Here is a 13,896-nt window from a genome sequence, read left to right as displayed (position 1 = left end):
AACCTCAGAACAAATAGCAGAAATACAGTGAGTAACCCCCCAAACCACACACACACATACCCCCACCTCACCGGCTGCAGCTGCTTCCTTGGTGTCGCAGATCAGGCAGCCAATCAGCAGGATCCCTCTGGATCAAGTCAGACAACTACAGATACAACACAAGTGGACAGGAAAATGGGTGCTTTCAAAATAAAAGCAGCAATGTTTACTGATTTAAGTAGTGGCCTTTCCGTCAGAGGCTCACATAAAAATAGTGTCAAGTGATGCCTCGACATAACAGTTTTCCTTCCAAGTGACAGAAAAGTAATAACTAAAAAATGTATGTGAGGAACCATGTCATTGTTTCGACAACAAAAAAAGAGGGTTTTTTTTATTATATGTCTCCTTTTTACTTTAGCATTGTATTTTCACAATGCTAAAAAAAAATTGGCAATAATAATGAACCCCTGTCTGATCATTCACCTTAATTTCACCACTGACAGGAGAAACCCTGATGCACATCTTTGATTTAGTGCCATCATTTTGGAGATTTTTGTTTCCATATAAAATATATCTATGGAAAAAAACATTTTGGTATGTTTCTTTGTTGCAGTCATTCATACACTGTGGTCAGTATACCAAATATAGAAAAAAGAACAAGGTAATCCATCTCGAAACCTAATAATTTCTGTATTATTCTAGATCTTCATTTACTGTAGTTGTATCCATCTAACTGGGTTCAGACTGAGTTAGATGGAGGACTCAATAAATAGGCCTAACAAAAAACTGAAGAACTGTAATTTGTTGATCAGTGATATGGATCTTATAACTGAAGAGATGGTGCTATTGTACACATATCAAAAGTCAAAAGAGCGAGAGAGAAAAAAAAAGCAGTCTAATATTTGCAGCAACAGAGTTGGGATGCAAAGCACACATTACATATCCAGGTTGTTGGCCTACAATGAAACATCCTTGTAAGTCTTAATCAAGTCATGACCCTCACCCCTTTGAACGACATCACTTTTCTTGTGCTGATTTAAGATACTTCTCACAAGTACTTTAACCTTTGAACCCTGAGAAATATTTCACAAATTGTTAAGAAATTAGTTGATTAAGATTTAGATTTAGAAAATTATTTTTAAAAAGCTAGGAAAATGTCTAGACAAAAAAAAGGCTAGGGAGAAACTTCACTTATAATTATCATAATTACATATTTAAAATTAAGTTACAAAACGATTATAATTTTTAAGGACTTTTTTCTGGGTAATTTCTGTGTTTGTTTGTTATTGTTTTTTTAACCTAATTTTCAGGTAATTTACTTAAACTTTAAAAAAAAAAAAACTAATTTCTTGCTAATTTTTGATTATTTTCCTCTTTCATTACTTATCACCTTCTTCCTATATTTTTAAAGGAAATCAAGCCCATTCGTTCAGATTTCTAAACCTAACCATGAACCCAAATTCAGCTTCACACCTTCACAGATTCGACTTTTACTTTGTAAATTGTAACCGGAAGTTGAGTGATCTAAGTGTGTGTGACTCGACATCAAACTGTGGCTGTCTTGTTCTGAAGTGGAAGAAGTTGAATCTCCTCAGTCACCCGCCGGCGCCGCCTCCTCTCCGCTCCGCTGCGGAGGACCGAGGACAGACTCACAGCGGAAACTTCTGCACGGGGACACGGGGAAGGTAGGTCACGAGCCCGGTCACTCTCTCTGCGTTTTCATGCACAGCTCTGGAGGAAAACGGTCATGACATGATGCTGGCAGGAGGCTGCTCTCAGCTCTCAAACTCTCATTGCTACAGAAAGATTCCTGCAGACTTTGAATGTCGCTGCTGTTTGGTGTTTTAGAGTTTTTTATTGAGGCATCAGAGGGTCGTGATGTGCTCCCCTGTGGACTTCATGTTGTCCCAGTGTATTTGTTTGGTATTACTCCTAAAACATACATTTAAATCGGTTGTTCTCAATAGCTCTTGGTTATGGCTGGGATCCTCGTTGGCAGTCAACGTGTGTGTGTGTGTGTGTGTGTGTGTGTGTGTGTGTGTGTGTGCGTGTGCGTGTGTGTGTGTTTCTGCGTCCGCGCGCGTGCGTGCAGGCCGGTGAGGGGATGATGTGGCCGACAGCAGACATCAGGTACATATAAGTAAAGGGTGGCCTTGTGTTGTTGACCGGCTGGGGGAGCAACTAGCAGCTTCTTATTGATGGAGAACAACTGTAGTGATTCTGCAACAAAACTCTGGACTATAATATATAATCTTTACAACATCATAAATCATACCTCCTAAATTCTAAAACATGCTTTTCTGATGTGACACATATGATAAATCTGATATAGGAATCATGTGCACGTGGATGCAAATACCCCTCAATGAACAGGAGAGGCAGTTTTATCAGCTGACTTTGCAGAAATCTGCAGGTTTGTTGCTGTATTACTGTTGTTGCATTCTTGATCTTTGTGCAGCATCACTGTTTTTTTTTGGTTATTTTTAAATAATTATTTAACATATGTTCCAATCCAGTTACTATGAGTTGTGTGATGTATTTTGGATTTGCACCACCAACCAAACTCCTCAAATATATGTTAGAGGTGCATGATCTGACCCTGTTAATTCTGATTTCTCAACTCAGCGTATCTGCCGATACTGAGTGCCGACACTGAGCGCTGATACATTGCTTTGAGCAATGATTTTTTCCCCACCTTTAAAATCTGTAAAGCTCTGTGATTTTTATGTAAAGCAACATAAAGTGAGGCATTTCTATGAAAGAGTTGGCAGCCCACATGAGAAACATTAAATTTCATCATGACATTATAAAGGGAAGTGTATTTATCATTGATCACTCACATCATGGCTACTACCCCTAAAGGCCAGTAATGGCGATGATATCGAAGCTTCATATTGGACAGTTGCATCCCAAAGAAGATAAAAACTGCAGAAATGAATATGATAAAAGCCAGAAAGTCAAAACCTTCCACTACCATCTGTGCTGTGTTCCCAGTGCTGCTGGCTGACTCACTTCGTGTCGAGTCAGCTCTCGCTCTCACTAAATATTGTTTCAAAGTCGAGAGGCACATTTTCAGAGTTAGGGGAGCACATCCGAGGTTCATCGGCCTGTTTATGTTCCCACTTTTCATCTGCACACTGTTTATTTGGGGAAATTGAGAAAGGAATGCCTGCCTCTTTCTCTTTCTGTCTTTGTACCAGACAGAGAGAAAGAGAGTTTAGTCTGAGAAATATCCCCCAGTTCCTTGTATTATTTCTATCACCTGTTCAGGGTTTTCATGTGGAGGTCTGTGACTGTAGACTTCTAGAGGGAGTAATTGGTGCTGAGGCAGACTGAAACGCTGCATCTGACTTGTGACATTCGTTTTATTCGGTTATTTGATCCCTCAGCCTCATGGTCTTATTAGAAAAGAGAAGCCGCACCGCTGGTTTAATGAAATAATAAACTGAACCTAAAGCTGATTCATGAGCTACTCCCTGATCAAAGTGGAAAGTGTGTGTGTGTGTGTGTGTGTGTGTGAGAGAGAGAGAGAGAGAGAGAGAGAGAGAGTCAAGGGGGAGTGCTAGACTTGAAGCTAAGCTGAGGGACACTTAGCATCTGTTCGCTCCACACAGACTTTACTTTGAGCCGGTCATATGGCTTTGATTAGTGTGCTAGTTTTCGGATAGCTCCGCTCTCCCTGGCAACAGTTAAAGACAAGGACAGCATAGTTAGCTCTAGTGTTTAAAAGAAAAAAAAACTCACTGTACATCCCTTACACCACATTAAAAGCACCAGTCACTACTCTCTAGATGACAAGATGAAAAAATGACGTGTCAAAACTGGGTCCACTGGCTTGATTACATTGCAAATTTGGCCCACCCTTAAATTCCCACCTAATTATCCCGAGCGGTCCAACTTTTCTCTCTCTTGTTAACAACGACCCCTTTCTTCTCCCCTCCTTCTTTTCTCTTTTGCAAATTGTGATTGCGTTGGAAATTGTGTGGCCTGTCTGCAGCTCGGACCACTTTCTCTCTTGGCCGCGACTGCGCCTATATGCTCGATATTCGTGGCTAATCCAAGCAAAACACAGAGGAGAGAGTCAGCGTATGTGCTCGCTTGGCCTGCTGACAAACATACGTTTTTTATTTCGCTCAAAAGTGATACAGCCCAGAGGGAAAGTTTTGCACAACAGACCGCGGAAGATGTACGACACCGTCACCTCTGCAAGACAGCTTTCTCTTAATTTAGCTGCATTTCTGTGTGCTTTATAATGGAGCAATAATTTACCAAGAAGGCAGTGCATGCATGTTGTTTGGGGGACCTTTTGAAGGCTGTCCACAAATCTCTTTAAGCAGCTTTACTTAAAAAGCACCAAGGGACAGCGCTGGGGGGTCCCGTCTCCCCCTCTTTCTCCCGTTTAAATAAACAAAAGGAGAGTTAGTGGTAATGAAAAGCACTTGATATCAAGCTGCAAGTTTAATAACCCCACAATAAATTGAGAGCGGGAGCAGAAGAAGTAATGAAAATGGAGGGGAGTTTGGCTTGTGCAGGAAATGACTGGGAGAAAGCCTGAGGGAGGGGAAGAGAGAAAGACTTTCAGTTGTTCCACGTACGAGGGAAGCTGCAACAGTACAAAGACCCCTTAGTGTTTTTTAAGCAAGCTCTCCTTTTACTGTACCTTCCCATCGCTGTTTGAAATGAAATAAGAGGCACATTAGGGCTCTTTTCAGCTCATTCCTCCACACTCAGTTCAGGGTATTAACACTCAAGAATGGCTCTCCCAGCTGGCTTGAACAGCTTACACTCTGCTGTCTCTCTTTCATTCCCCTCGGGCTTTGCACTCGTTTTTTTTCCTCCTCTTTTCAGGAGGCAACTTGTTCCCCCTGCTCTCGTCACCAAAAGGTTTCCCATCTGCTTCCGATTACCTTTGGCTGCAGTTGGTTAGCCGCCAGCCATCTGGGCCAGTGTGGCGTCTCCGCTAGCTCTTCTCTCCCCAGACGGCACTGAGGGAGGGATGGAGGGGAGGGGAGGCTGGGACAAGAGTGAACTGGGTGGGCAGACTTTACTGGAGAATAGCAAGGGTTGGGTTTTTTTAGCTGACACTGCAATCCATAGCCAGGAAACTCAAGTCAAAGAGAAGGGCACCCATGAAAATGGGACTCCTGATCCTGGCTCTGGTCTGTTTTTGTAATGGGTACTGTGGGTCTGAGGAAGTCATTTTCCATTGTTATTATAAAGCAGACTCGCTCTTATGTTGGTCTATAAGTAAAAAGTGCTCAATTAAAAAGGAACTTTGAGTTTATGTATAGCACAGGACAGTTAAATAAGTAGTGTGGAAAATGAACCAGAGACCCAAGATTTTAATCTGTGATGTCTGGCTGGCTTACCTCCAAATGATCAATGAGCACTGTCATACAAACTTCACTTCACTTCTGTTCAGCAGTTAAAAAAGGAAGGAACAATCTTCTGTTATTTCTGGCAATGGGAAATAGCCATTAACATCTGCTGATGGAGAAAAGCATTGAATTTCTCTGGCACTGTGAGGTATTATGCAGATGACATGCAACTGTATGTCAGGATATAGCCAGGTTTTATTGATGTGTCCTGTTACTGTAATTATTACTAACCCTAAAGTGGTACAGTCCATTTTTTTTTAACAGAGACATTTACCAAGATTAGGTCATTGCTCTCATTTGCTGATGTAGAGAAGGTTGTCCATGCTTTTATCTTCTCCAGACTTTATTATTATAATGCATTTTGCGCTGGTCTCAGCATGCAAAACTTCCAAAGCCTTCAGTTAATTTGAAACATTGCGACCACATCACACAATCCTTGCTGAGTGTTGGCGTGATCGCATGTAGTTAAAGGCTTTTGTTTGGAGTCAGTTATACCCACACAGCAGGTTAAATTGTAACCTAATAACAAACCCTAGATCACAAAATCTTCAGAGAGGAATTATTAGGAATAAATATGTCTCTGTCTTCTAATCTAGTTCCATTGAATCAAGAGGAACAGCTGCTGCAGAGGCGAGTTCTGCAGAATGAACGGTTAAGTTTCACTTTTAATGCAGCTGATGTTCCACTGCTCCGTCTGTGCCCAGAGTGCACTCTGAGGGTGTGGTGCAATCAGTGACCAAATGGTATTCAACAGCACTCCTAACAAACTTAACGTAAAGTTTTGGAGGTTAGGTTTAGGTAGGCACAGTTACTAAGGTTAGGTTTAAGGTTGGGTACCGAAACCCTGTGCCAACATGGCACTGGTGCCTTTACAATTAGTACATACTGGACCAAATCATAGCGCAGACTTTGGTGACTCATTTTGGTGCCAGATTGTTTGACTTGAAAGACAGACAGTGAGAGCAAGCATGAGTGAGAAAGATAGAGCGAGCGAGCATGTGTGCCGGCGACAGTGAGGTTGCAGTGGCTGGAGCAGAGATCGTGAAGTTAAGTGGCAGTGCAGTGTGTGAACAGTTTGGGCTGTTTGTCAGTAAATAAATCCTACAATTCCTCAAGACCCAAGCCAAGCTCCCATGTCTTGCTTGTCACTTGCTGATTAATGTGAAGAGGATTTGTGCTGAAGTGAGCCAGCTAAGTTAGCCTCCCAGGCTCCCTGAAGGTGGACTGTTAAGGTGGACCAGCAGTTCTTATTGTAATTGCAGTCTCAGCCATTCCTGAACAGCTAACAGAGAAATGTCTGTTTGCTGGGTCTCTCTTGAGTTAGTGAGGCAATTACAGATTCCAAATCAAAATTTATTTCACTGTTTTGTCATCCTGTAACTGTTATTTAGTGTTAAATTATTGTAATCGGGTTTGGTTTTATTTATAAAGTGAATTTGTTTATAATGCTTTGTATGTATCCATGTTTATATATTTATGTATTCTTTAAACTGTTAACAAGTTCAACTACACATTTACCTTTGCAATTAAAAAAGCCATACTTGAGTATCATTAACAGTTTTGTGCTTTATTATTTTAGAAATATCAATTGAGGCACCCTTTAGGCACTAATACCATTTTAAAAGTATCATTTTAGCACTGGCATCGGAAAAAAATCCAAATGATACCCAACCGCATCTAGGCTTAGGAAAATAAACATGGTTGGGCTTCTTTAGGTTTTGGCGAGTAAAGCTGTGTAGTTTAGGTTTAGAAAAGGAAACATGGTGACAATGTACTTAAAAATGACTCAGAGTTCACGAGGTTCCACACAGTTCCGAACACTGGTCTCTAGGGGAAAGTCATAGTGGAAAGTCCCATTTTTTGGAAGAAACATGGATGGGTGACTTTACATTTATGGTTGTGCATCTTACGGTTTAAGCAAGTTAAGTTATGTTTGGTTTACGCAAGTAAAATTACTATGGTTAGGTTAAGGAAAAGAAAAATGGTGACAATGTACCTTAAAATGTAGCGAAATTCACTTGGTTCCACACTGGGTCCTCTGGGGAAAGTCATGGGGAAACGTCCTGTGTTTTGTGACCCATCCACCAGCCCAATCTGCCTCCTTATGGGGACTACAACCTTCTTTACTCCCATCAGCGCATTGGTCATGTGATCACAGCCTTGATCACAAGTTACTGGTTCATAAGAGATATATATAAATTTTGGTGCATGAACAGTGCATGAGAACAGCCTGAAACAGTACACTACCCTTGGTCTCAGATGTAAACAAGCCTCATATAGGCACTCATACCATCCGACTGCTAACCAGGATGCCAGCCAATTAGTAAGCTGTACAGTCAGGCAGCCAGCCAGCAAGTCACTCAGCCATACAACCCACCATCACAGTCAGCCAGCAGAGCAGTGATGGCAACCTGCTGCTCCTCTCAAATTGGCTCATTTTACCCCCAGAGCCTCTGACATAATACCCACTTCAAGCCCTGTTTGGGCATTAAGCTCAGCTTTTTACAAGATCAATGGCTTCCTTTGTGTTTGAACTCTTTCCGGTGGGCAGGGAGCTTAAAGAGTGGGGCCTCAGGGGCCCCAGGTTGGGACCTGCTGTTGTCTCTGGTCATCAGAGTGAAAGACAGGGTGTTTGCCCCAAGCCAAAGCCAAGATTGATTAGCTGAAGGAACAATGCAGGGCTGGGCGGTCCTTAACTGGACGCTGAATATGAACTGGGTAGATTTGTCTTGTTAGACTGGGAACTGCATGGGTCAATGGGATCTCATGCTCTCTCTCTCTCTCCTTTAGCCTGTGTTTCACTATGTCTCCCTTGTTCCTCCCTTTTTGAGCCTAAATCTGTCTCTCCCCTCCCCTTTCACTCCCTTCGCACTCCCTTTCCTGGCCTTCCTCTTCCTCACTGAACAATTTCTCTTCTGCAGAGGGGAGTCTAAACCTGCTGCTGAGCCCCTTGGGAGATCTGTCCAATTTTTCCTCTACTCCTATGAGGACTTATCCAGGATCCATCACCACTCGCTGATCAACACACTGTTGAGGCTGCTATGTGCGTCTGAACACACACACCCTCCTGCAGCCATGGCCCAACAGAGCGCTAAGCTGTCCCACTGCTAGGCGACGGGGCATCCGAGAGGGCAGAAGACATGTTGGGACAGAGGCCCGGGGACCACTGCACTGAATTCTGTTACTATAGCAACTACTGTAGTAACCATGGAAACTCTATGGAGGACTGGTCTGGTCTGCACTGTCATTGTCATCATGGTTGCCACAGAGGTCGAAGGAGGTCAGCAAGATGAGTTTGCCCAGTCACAAGGTGAGCAGAACCGACTATGTACAAATTTAGTTTAGGGGATGCACATTATTGTTTGTTTTTGGTTTTTTTTGCCCCAATATCTGATATGCCAGCATATAACAACTTATTTGACCAATAACCGATGCCAATATCAATAAATCCACTTCTCTCACCACCTAATTTTTGTTTTAAAGTGTCTTCCATAGTGAAATTCACATTATATTATACATATGAAAGCCCACCAGCAGATGAAGACATGAAATACAATGCTTTTACAAGTATGTAATATTGTTGTGTGTAATGTTGGCCAACTCCGATATTTCATTTTAAAGCCAGTATTGGCCGATACCATTGATGTGCTGATATTATTGTGCATCCCTAATTGTAGTATATCTCCAGTGAATTGAGTTCCCGATAAATCATAAAATGTTAAAAACATATATAATAAAAATGTGATTGAAGAGATCAAATTTGATTTGAACCATTGCTCTCAATGGCCTAATGCATCTAGAGATATTACAGAAGGAGGCACCACAGTATAAATTGTGAATAAATTTATATCATCATACATTCTTTTGGTATCATTATACCTAAAGAAACCAATGTTTCTGTAACAGAAGCAATCAGAGTCTCTGTGATCAGAGAACAATGTAACAAAATTATGAATCTGATCAGACATTCAAAGCCAGTTTTCGGTACTTAATAGTTTTTTAAACTCTGTGCTACAGACACATTTTGGTCAGTACCTGTAAAGTATTGAGGAATGACCCAGCCCTACAGCAATGTTAGAGGTACACCTAACCAGACATAAGTAAATTTGGTAAACAGAGTTCATGCAAAAACTCAAGGCCCAGACACACCAAACCAACATCAAAGACTAGTAGGGACATGAGGCCGCCTGTTTCGTCTCTGCCAAAATGTTGCACTTGAACAAACTCCAACGACAACAGCCAAGAGCCAGCTAGCATGTACGTCCTGCACCTGCGTGAAAAGAAATAACTCTCCATAGCAGCAGGAGGCGGTCGTCTATATTTGTCATTCAAAAAGGAAACCGGAAGATCGACAGGAAAGATTCAAGACGCTAATTAGCCAGTTAGCACATTAACATCGCAACCTGATGTTGAAAGCACAATAAATTGAACGTGCAGTAGTGAAAAATAACACAAACAACAATAACTGTTTCCGCTAAAGAGCTCAATGGCTAAAAAACATAATCTTACCTAATATAAGTTTTACTCATTTTGACTTTAGTCGTTTATTTGCTGTCCTTACTACTGTTTCTCTTCTTTTGCGGCTGACCCTTAATTTGGTGTGTCAGGGCACCTAAAATCAGTGATGCTTAAGTGTTTCTGAGGCTGAGAAAAGCTGAACTTATGGCAAAACATCAGCACCATATCAACTATAAAGTTAAAGTAATCCGCTAGTAATTATATAATTACCATATAGTAATCCTATAGTTATTACAAAAGTCTGTGTTCATGCTTTACCACTAAAAAACAGCAAAGTCAGCCAACCTAGTCTTGGAGCAGGTCTAAAGCCAGGTTACACATCAGAGACCTTTTCAAACCAATGAAATTTCAATGTGAAAAGAGATTCAGAGACCTGAGTTAGAATTAAAGACACTATTAACAGCACAGACCTTATTGTTTGAGGTCTTTATAAATAGTAGGGAAAACATAATTGCTTTATTGTCTGTGATCCTGGCTTTATACTGTGGGTTGCTATAATTGTTTTCAGCCTCTTGAGAGCAAGAGCACTTTAATGTATTTTATGGTCCAGGCGCCCAGAGTGAAATCTGTTTTTCATTTCAGTAAAAAAAAAAGAAAGAAAAAAAACCTTTACTATGCTACCCATGTTTAGAAATTCAGAATAAATCCCCTTTTTATTTGTGTTTAATTTGTAGTTTAATTGCAACTTACGGATTAACATGTGTGCCATAGTTAAGGTAAAAGTTTAATAGTTTTTATATATAGTTCTCATGCACAATGTTCAGATGAGAAAAAGTTGTGTGAAATGAGCTGTAGGAAACGTTTCAGGTCTGACCTAGCTGTCTGACCGGCTGAGGCACACTCCATGCCTGCAGGTCTGGGCTGCTGAACTTGAACTCTGCTTCTACAAATCATGGAGCTGTGGCACAGCCACGTGCCCGACCCCCTCACCTCTCACTATACAGTCTCTCCGTCTCTCTCACATACACACTGTGGCTGGAGTGACTCAAAATTCCCCGAAGGCAAAGACATAAAATCCCTGAGTGTCCATGTCTCGTCACCCTGAACAAGGCTGTGATTGTGTATTTCCTAAACTTAACCTCCGACCCTTCACAGCCATCTGTCTCCAATAGTCTGCCACGCTGCTTCCTTTAAATAACCCACCCCTCAAACCCTGACGTGGCTCATTCCTTCAGAAACTTTGCTTTCCACAGCAAATCGGACCTTATAGTTGCACTAATTATTATTTTAATACTATCAATGGACCGAATACAAAGGGTAATGTAAAAGAAGTTGTTCATAGAGATGAATTATCCCCCAGCTCACAAAGTTCTGCTCAGCTCTACCAGCATTTTGTCTTTATTTAGTTCATTGCTTTGATATTGCAACTCTGCTTTCATCAACCTTGTTTCCAGCCTCAGCTTGCAGCAGATTCTCAACAACAAAAGGTCTGATAAACACCACCTTTGCAGCACCAAGAGACACAGCACACAACACCATCTGTCCACACAACAGACAGACTGAGTTAGTAACTAGGTGGTAAACACAGTGCAGCTTTTAGCAGCTAAAGAGACAGATTTTGTTCTCAGGAATTGGTGGAGACCAAAAACAAAGCTAAAAGAGTGAATATTAAACTAACATTCATCCAGTTGACAAAACAATGGTGACAAAGAAGCACTCTTGTTGCTTTGTGTCTGCTGGATGTGTAAACAGGCAACAAGTTCCCATGAAAGTTTTATAAGGTGATGATATGTTTGATGTTAAAGGAAGCATTCAGTTGCGTTAAATGCCACCAGACGCCACAGGCATGTGTTATATCCACACTTTCAAACGTCTTGGTGGCATCTTGGCTGCTGCAGCAGAAGGCCAATCACAGGTCACATTTAATTGAAAAGCGCTTGCAGTGATTGGCTGTGAGCCACACAGTGCAAACAGTCTCTTATTTTTCTAGGTCTAGATACAAGAAGGATCAAATGCAATTATCATTTGATTGGAAATGCTTTGATACTACTAGCACTCAAAATCTTTTATGAACAGAAATAACCGGTCCAATGCTGATGTTGGGTGGTGGGGCTCAGCTCACAGTCGATGTTCCAGGTCATCCCAAAACTGGTGGATGGGGCTGAGCTCAGGGCTCTTTGGAGGCGAGTCAAATTCTTCCCTACCAAACTAGAAGACCATTTCTGCGTGAACGTGGCTTTGTACATGGGGACATTGTTATGTTGAAACAGAGTGTTGCCAAATGGTTGCCACAAATGTGATAAGTACACAATTTGGACAGAGGTGTCTACATACTTTTGACCATGTAGTGTTTTGTGCATGTGTGTGCCACCCAAACTGCATACAAGACAAAGACAGTCAAGGCACAGAAAGACTTTTAACAAGATTATTGTGTGAAGTTGGGCACTTCTTTCACCATTTCTTTCTCTTGTAGTTAAATAATCACAGATTCTTCCTCGTCTTGTAGTTGTTTCAGCAGACGCAGAGCCATGTTTGGCCTGAGGTGCCATGAAGGTGTGTCTGGCATGGAGGGAGGGACAGTTTTCCATCCAGTGCATTTCCTTCCACTATTTTCATTTGCTGATAACAGAAACCATGGTGATGCCCTACTCATGGGTGGATGGGTGTATTTATCAGCGCAGACATTTCTGTGTGAAACCCTTTTAGCCAGGGAGTGTCTCCTGTTAAATGTAGCAAGCATGTTTTCCCTGCCTTGACGTCTACTTAACATTTTCAAATGTTGAATCAGTTGATGGACATATATAGCACTATTTTCTACTGAAAGGTCGCTAGTGCTCCATTTGCTACCTGTTAAGAGATGAAATATCAAATATGTGGACTAGTGTATACTCTCATGATTGACTAAAGATGACGGGAGGAAAGATTGTATTGCATGTACAGTAACAGGTATACTTGTACATGTAAATGTGAGAAATGGGCATTTTGGTAGAAAGCAGTTATTAAAACTCTAAAAGCACTCCACATCCATCTTATTAAAGACATTAAACACTTCCGCTCACAACACTTTCTTTAGTTAAAACCCCACACTAATTTGTTTTACTGGTTTTCATTATTGTACATGTTTATTCTGTGTGAGGTCTCGTTAATTTCTTCCTTGGAGGTGAGCTATATTTACTTCATTAACACATTGCCTTCATTTTCTCTCCAGGAGCTTTTACTGTTCTTCAAAGGTAATTGTTAAACTGCCTGCCTGATTATGTTTTGTGGTTTTTGAGAGCAGGATGGGTGTGTTGTGGGAAACAGCTCAGAGCTCTTCTAAAGGTAATGCTTTTAAACAAGTTTGTGGAATTTTACTTTGTCAAAGAATATTTTCAGGTAGCTCCAGTACGCAAGATGTATCATAGTCTAAAGACATTTAAAAAAAAAGGCATGTTACAGTTTTTAATCATATTTTTGTTCTCTAATCATTCTTTTTTTAAGCTAAAACAGTTGACCAAATTCATATTTATTGGTCTTTTTAACATATTAATGTCATTTTATAGAGTAAAGCCTGGGTCTTCAACAGGGGCTCCTCAGAGTTACTACCAAATTATTACTTATTTAAGTCATTTTTTTTCTTTAAAAAATTAAAATATGTCTGAAAATACACATTGACATGAATCCAACATATTATTATTAAAGATAAATCATCCTATTCATAAAAAAGCCAGTATGATTTACAGAAGGCTACACAACATTAATGATAACTGTCATCCATGAATCCTTGTGCGGATATGTTAGCTAGCTAAAGCTTAATAATTAATTAATAATTGACACTTAATGACGAGGTGAACTAGTAAGCCATCAGTTACATACTATTGATACATATTGGCAAGTTGGCTGTATTATTATTTCAGTTGAACAGACATTTGTTGTGTCTTGTGAGCCACAATGGATTGTTTTGTAAATTTTTGAGCAAGGGACTCCAACATAACAACAACCACAGAAGCCAATGACAAAAGTGCAGTGGATGAGGCTAACGTAACTAGCCATGCTGCAACTGCTGCCGGCTAATAGCTACAGGCAAGTGCAGAGAAAGAAG

At 40.9% G+C, this 13,896-nt stretch overlaps 1 protein-coding gene across 3 annotated transcripts in view; it reads left to right on the top strand.

Annotated features, from left to right (window-relative positions):
- The first annotated feature begins 1,529 nt into the window (after positions 1 to 1,529).
- The window catches only part of adamts10 (ADAM metallopeptidase with thrombospondin type 1 motif, 10), a 58,976-nt gene continuing 46,609 nt past the window's right edge, over positions 1,530 to 13,896 (top strand). For all 3 annotated transcript variants that reach the window (XM_042483978.2, XM_042483977.2, XM_042483980.2), the window contains exons 1-2: positions 1,530 to 1,664; positions 8,279 to 8,667. In XM_042483978.2, the coding sequence (XP_042339912.2) occupies positions 8,565 to 8,667 (103 nt within the window). In that variant the 5' untranslated portion in view covers positions 1,530 to 1,664; positions 8,279 to 8,564. The remainder of the gene's footprint in view (positions 1,665 to 8,278; positions 8,668 to 13,896) is intronic.

The sequence above is a fragment of the Plectropomus leopardus genome, chromosome 5, assembly GCF_026936395.1.
Source record: "Plectropomus leopardus strain MGB_pleo_1.0 chromosome 5, ASM2693639v1, whole genome shotgun sequence".
Classification (NCBI taxonomy): domain Eukaryota; kingdom Metazoa; phylum Chordata; class Actinopteri; order Perciformes; family Serranidae; genus Plectropomus; species Plectropomus leopardus.
Note: the sequence above shows the minus strand (reverse complement) of the source record. Positions and strands in the feature narration are given on the sequence as shown.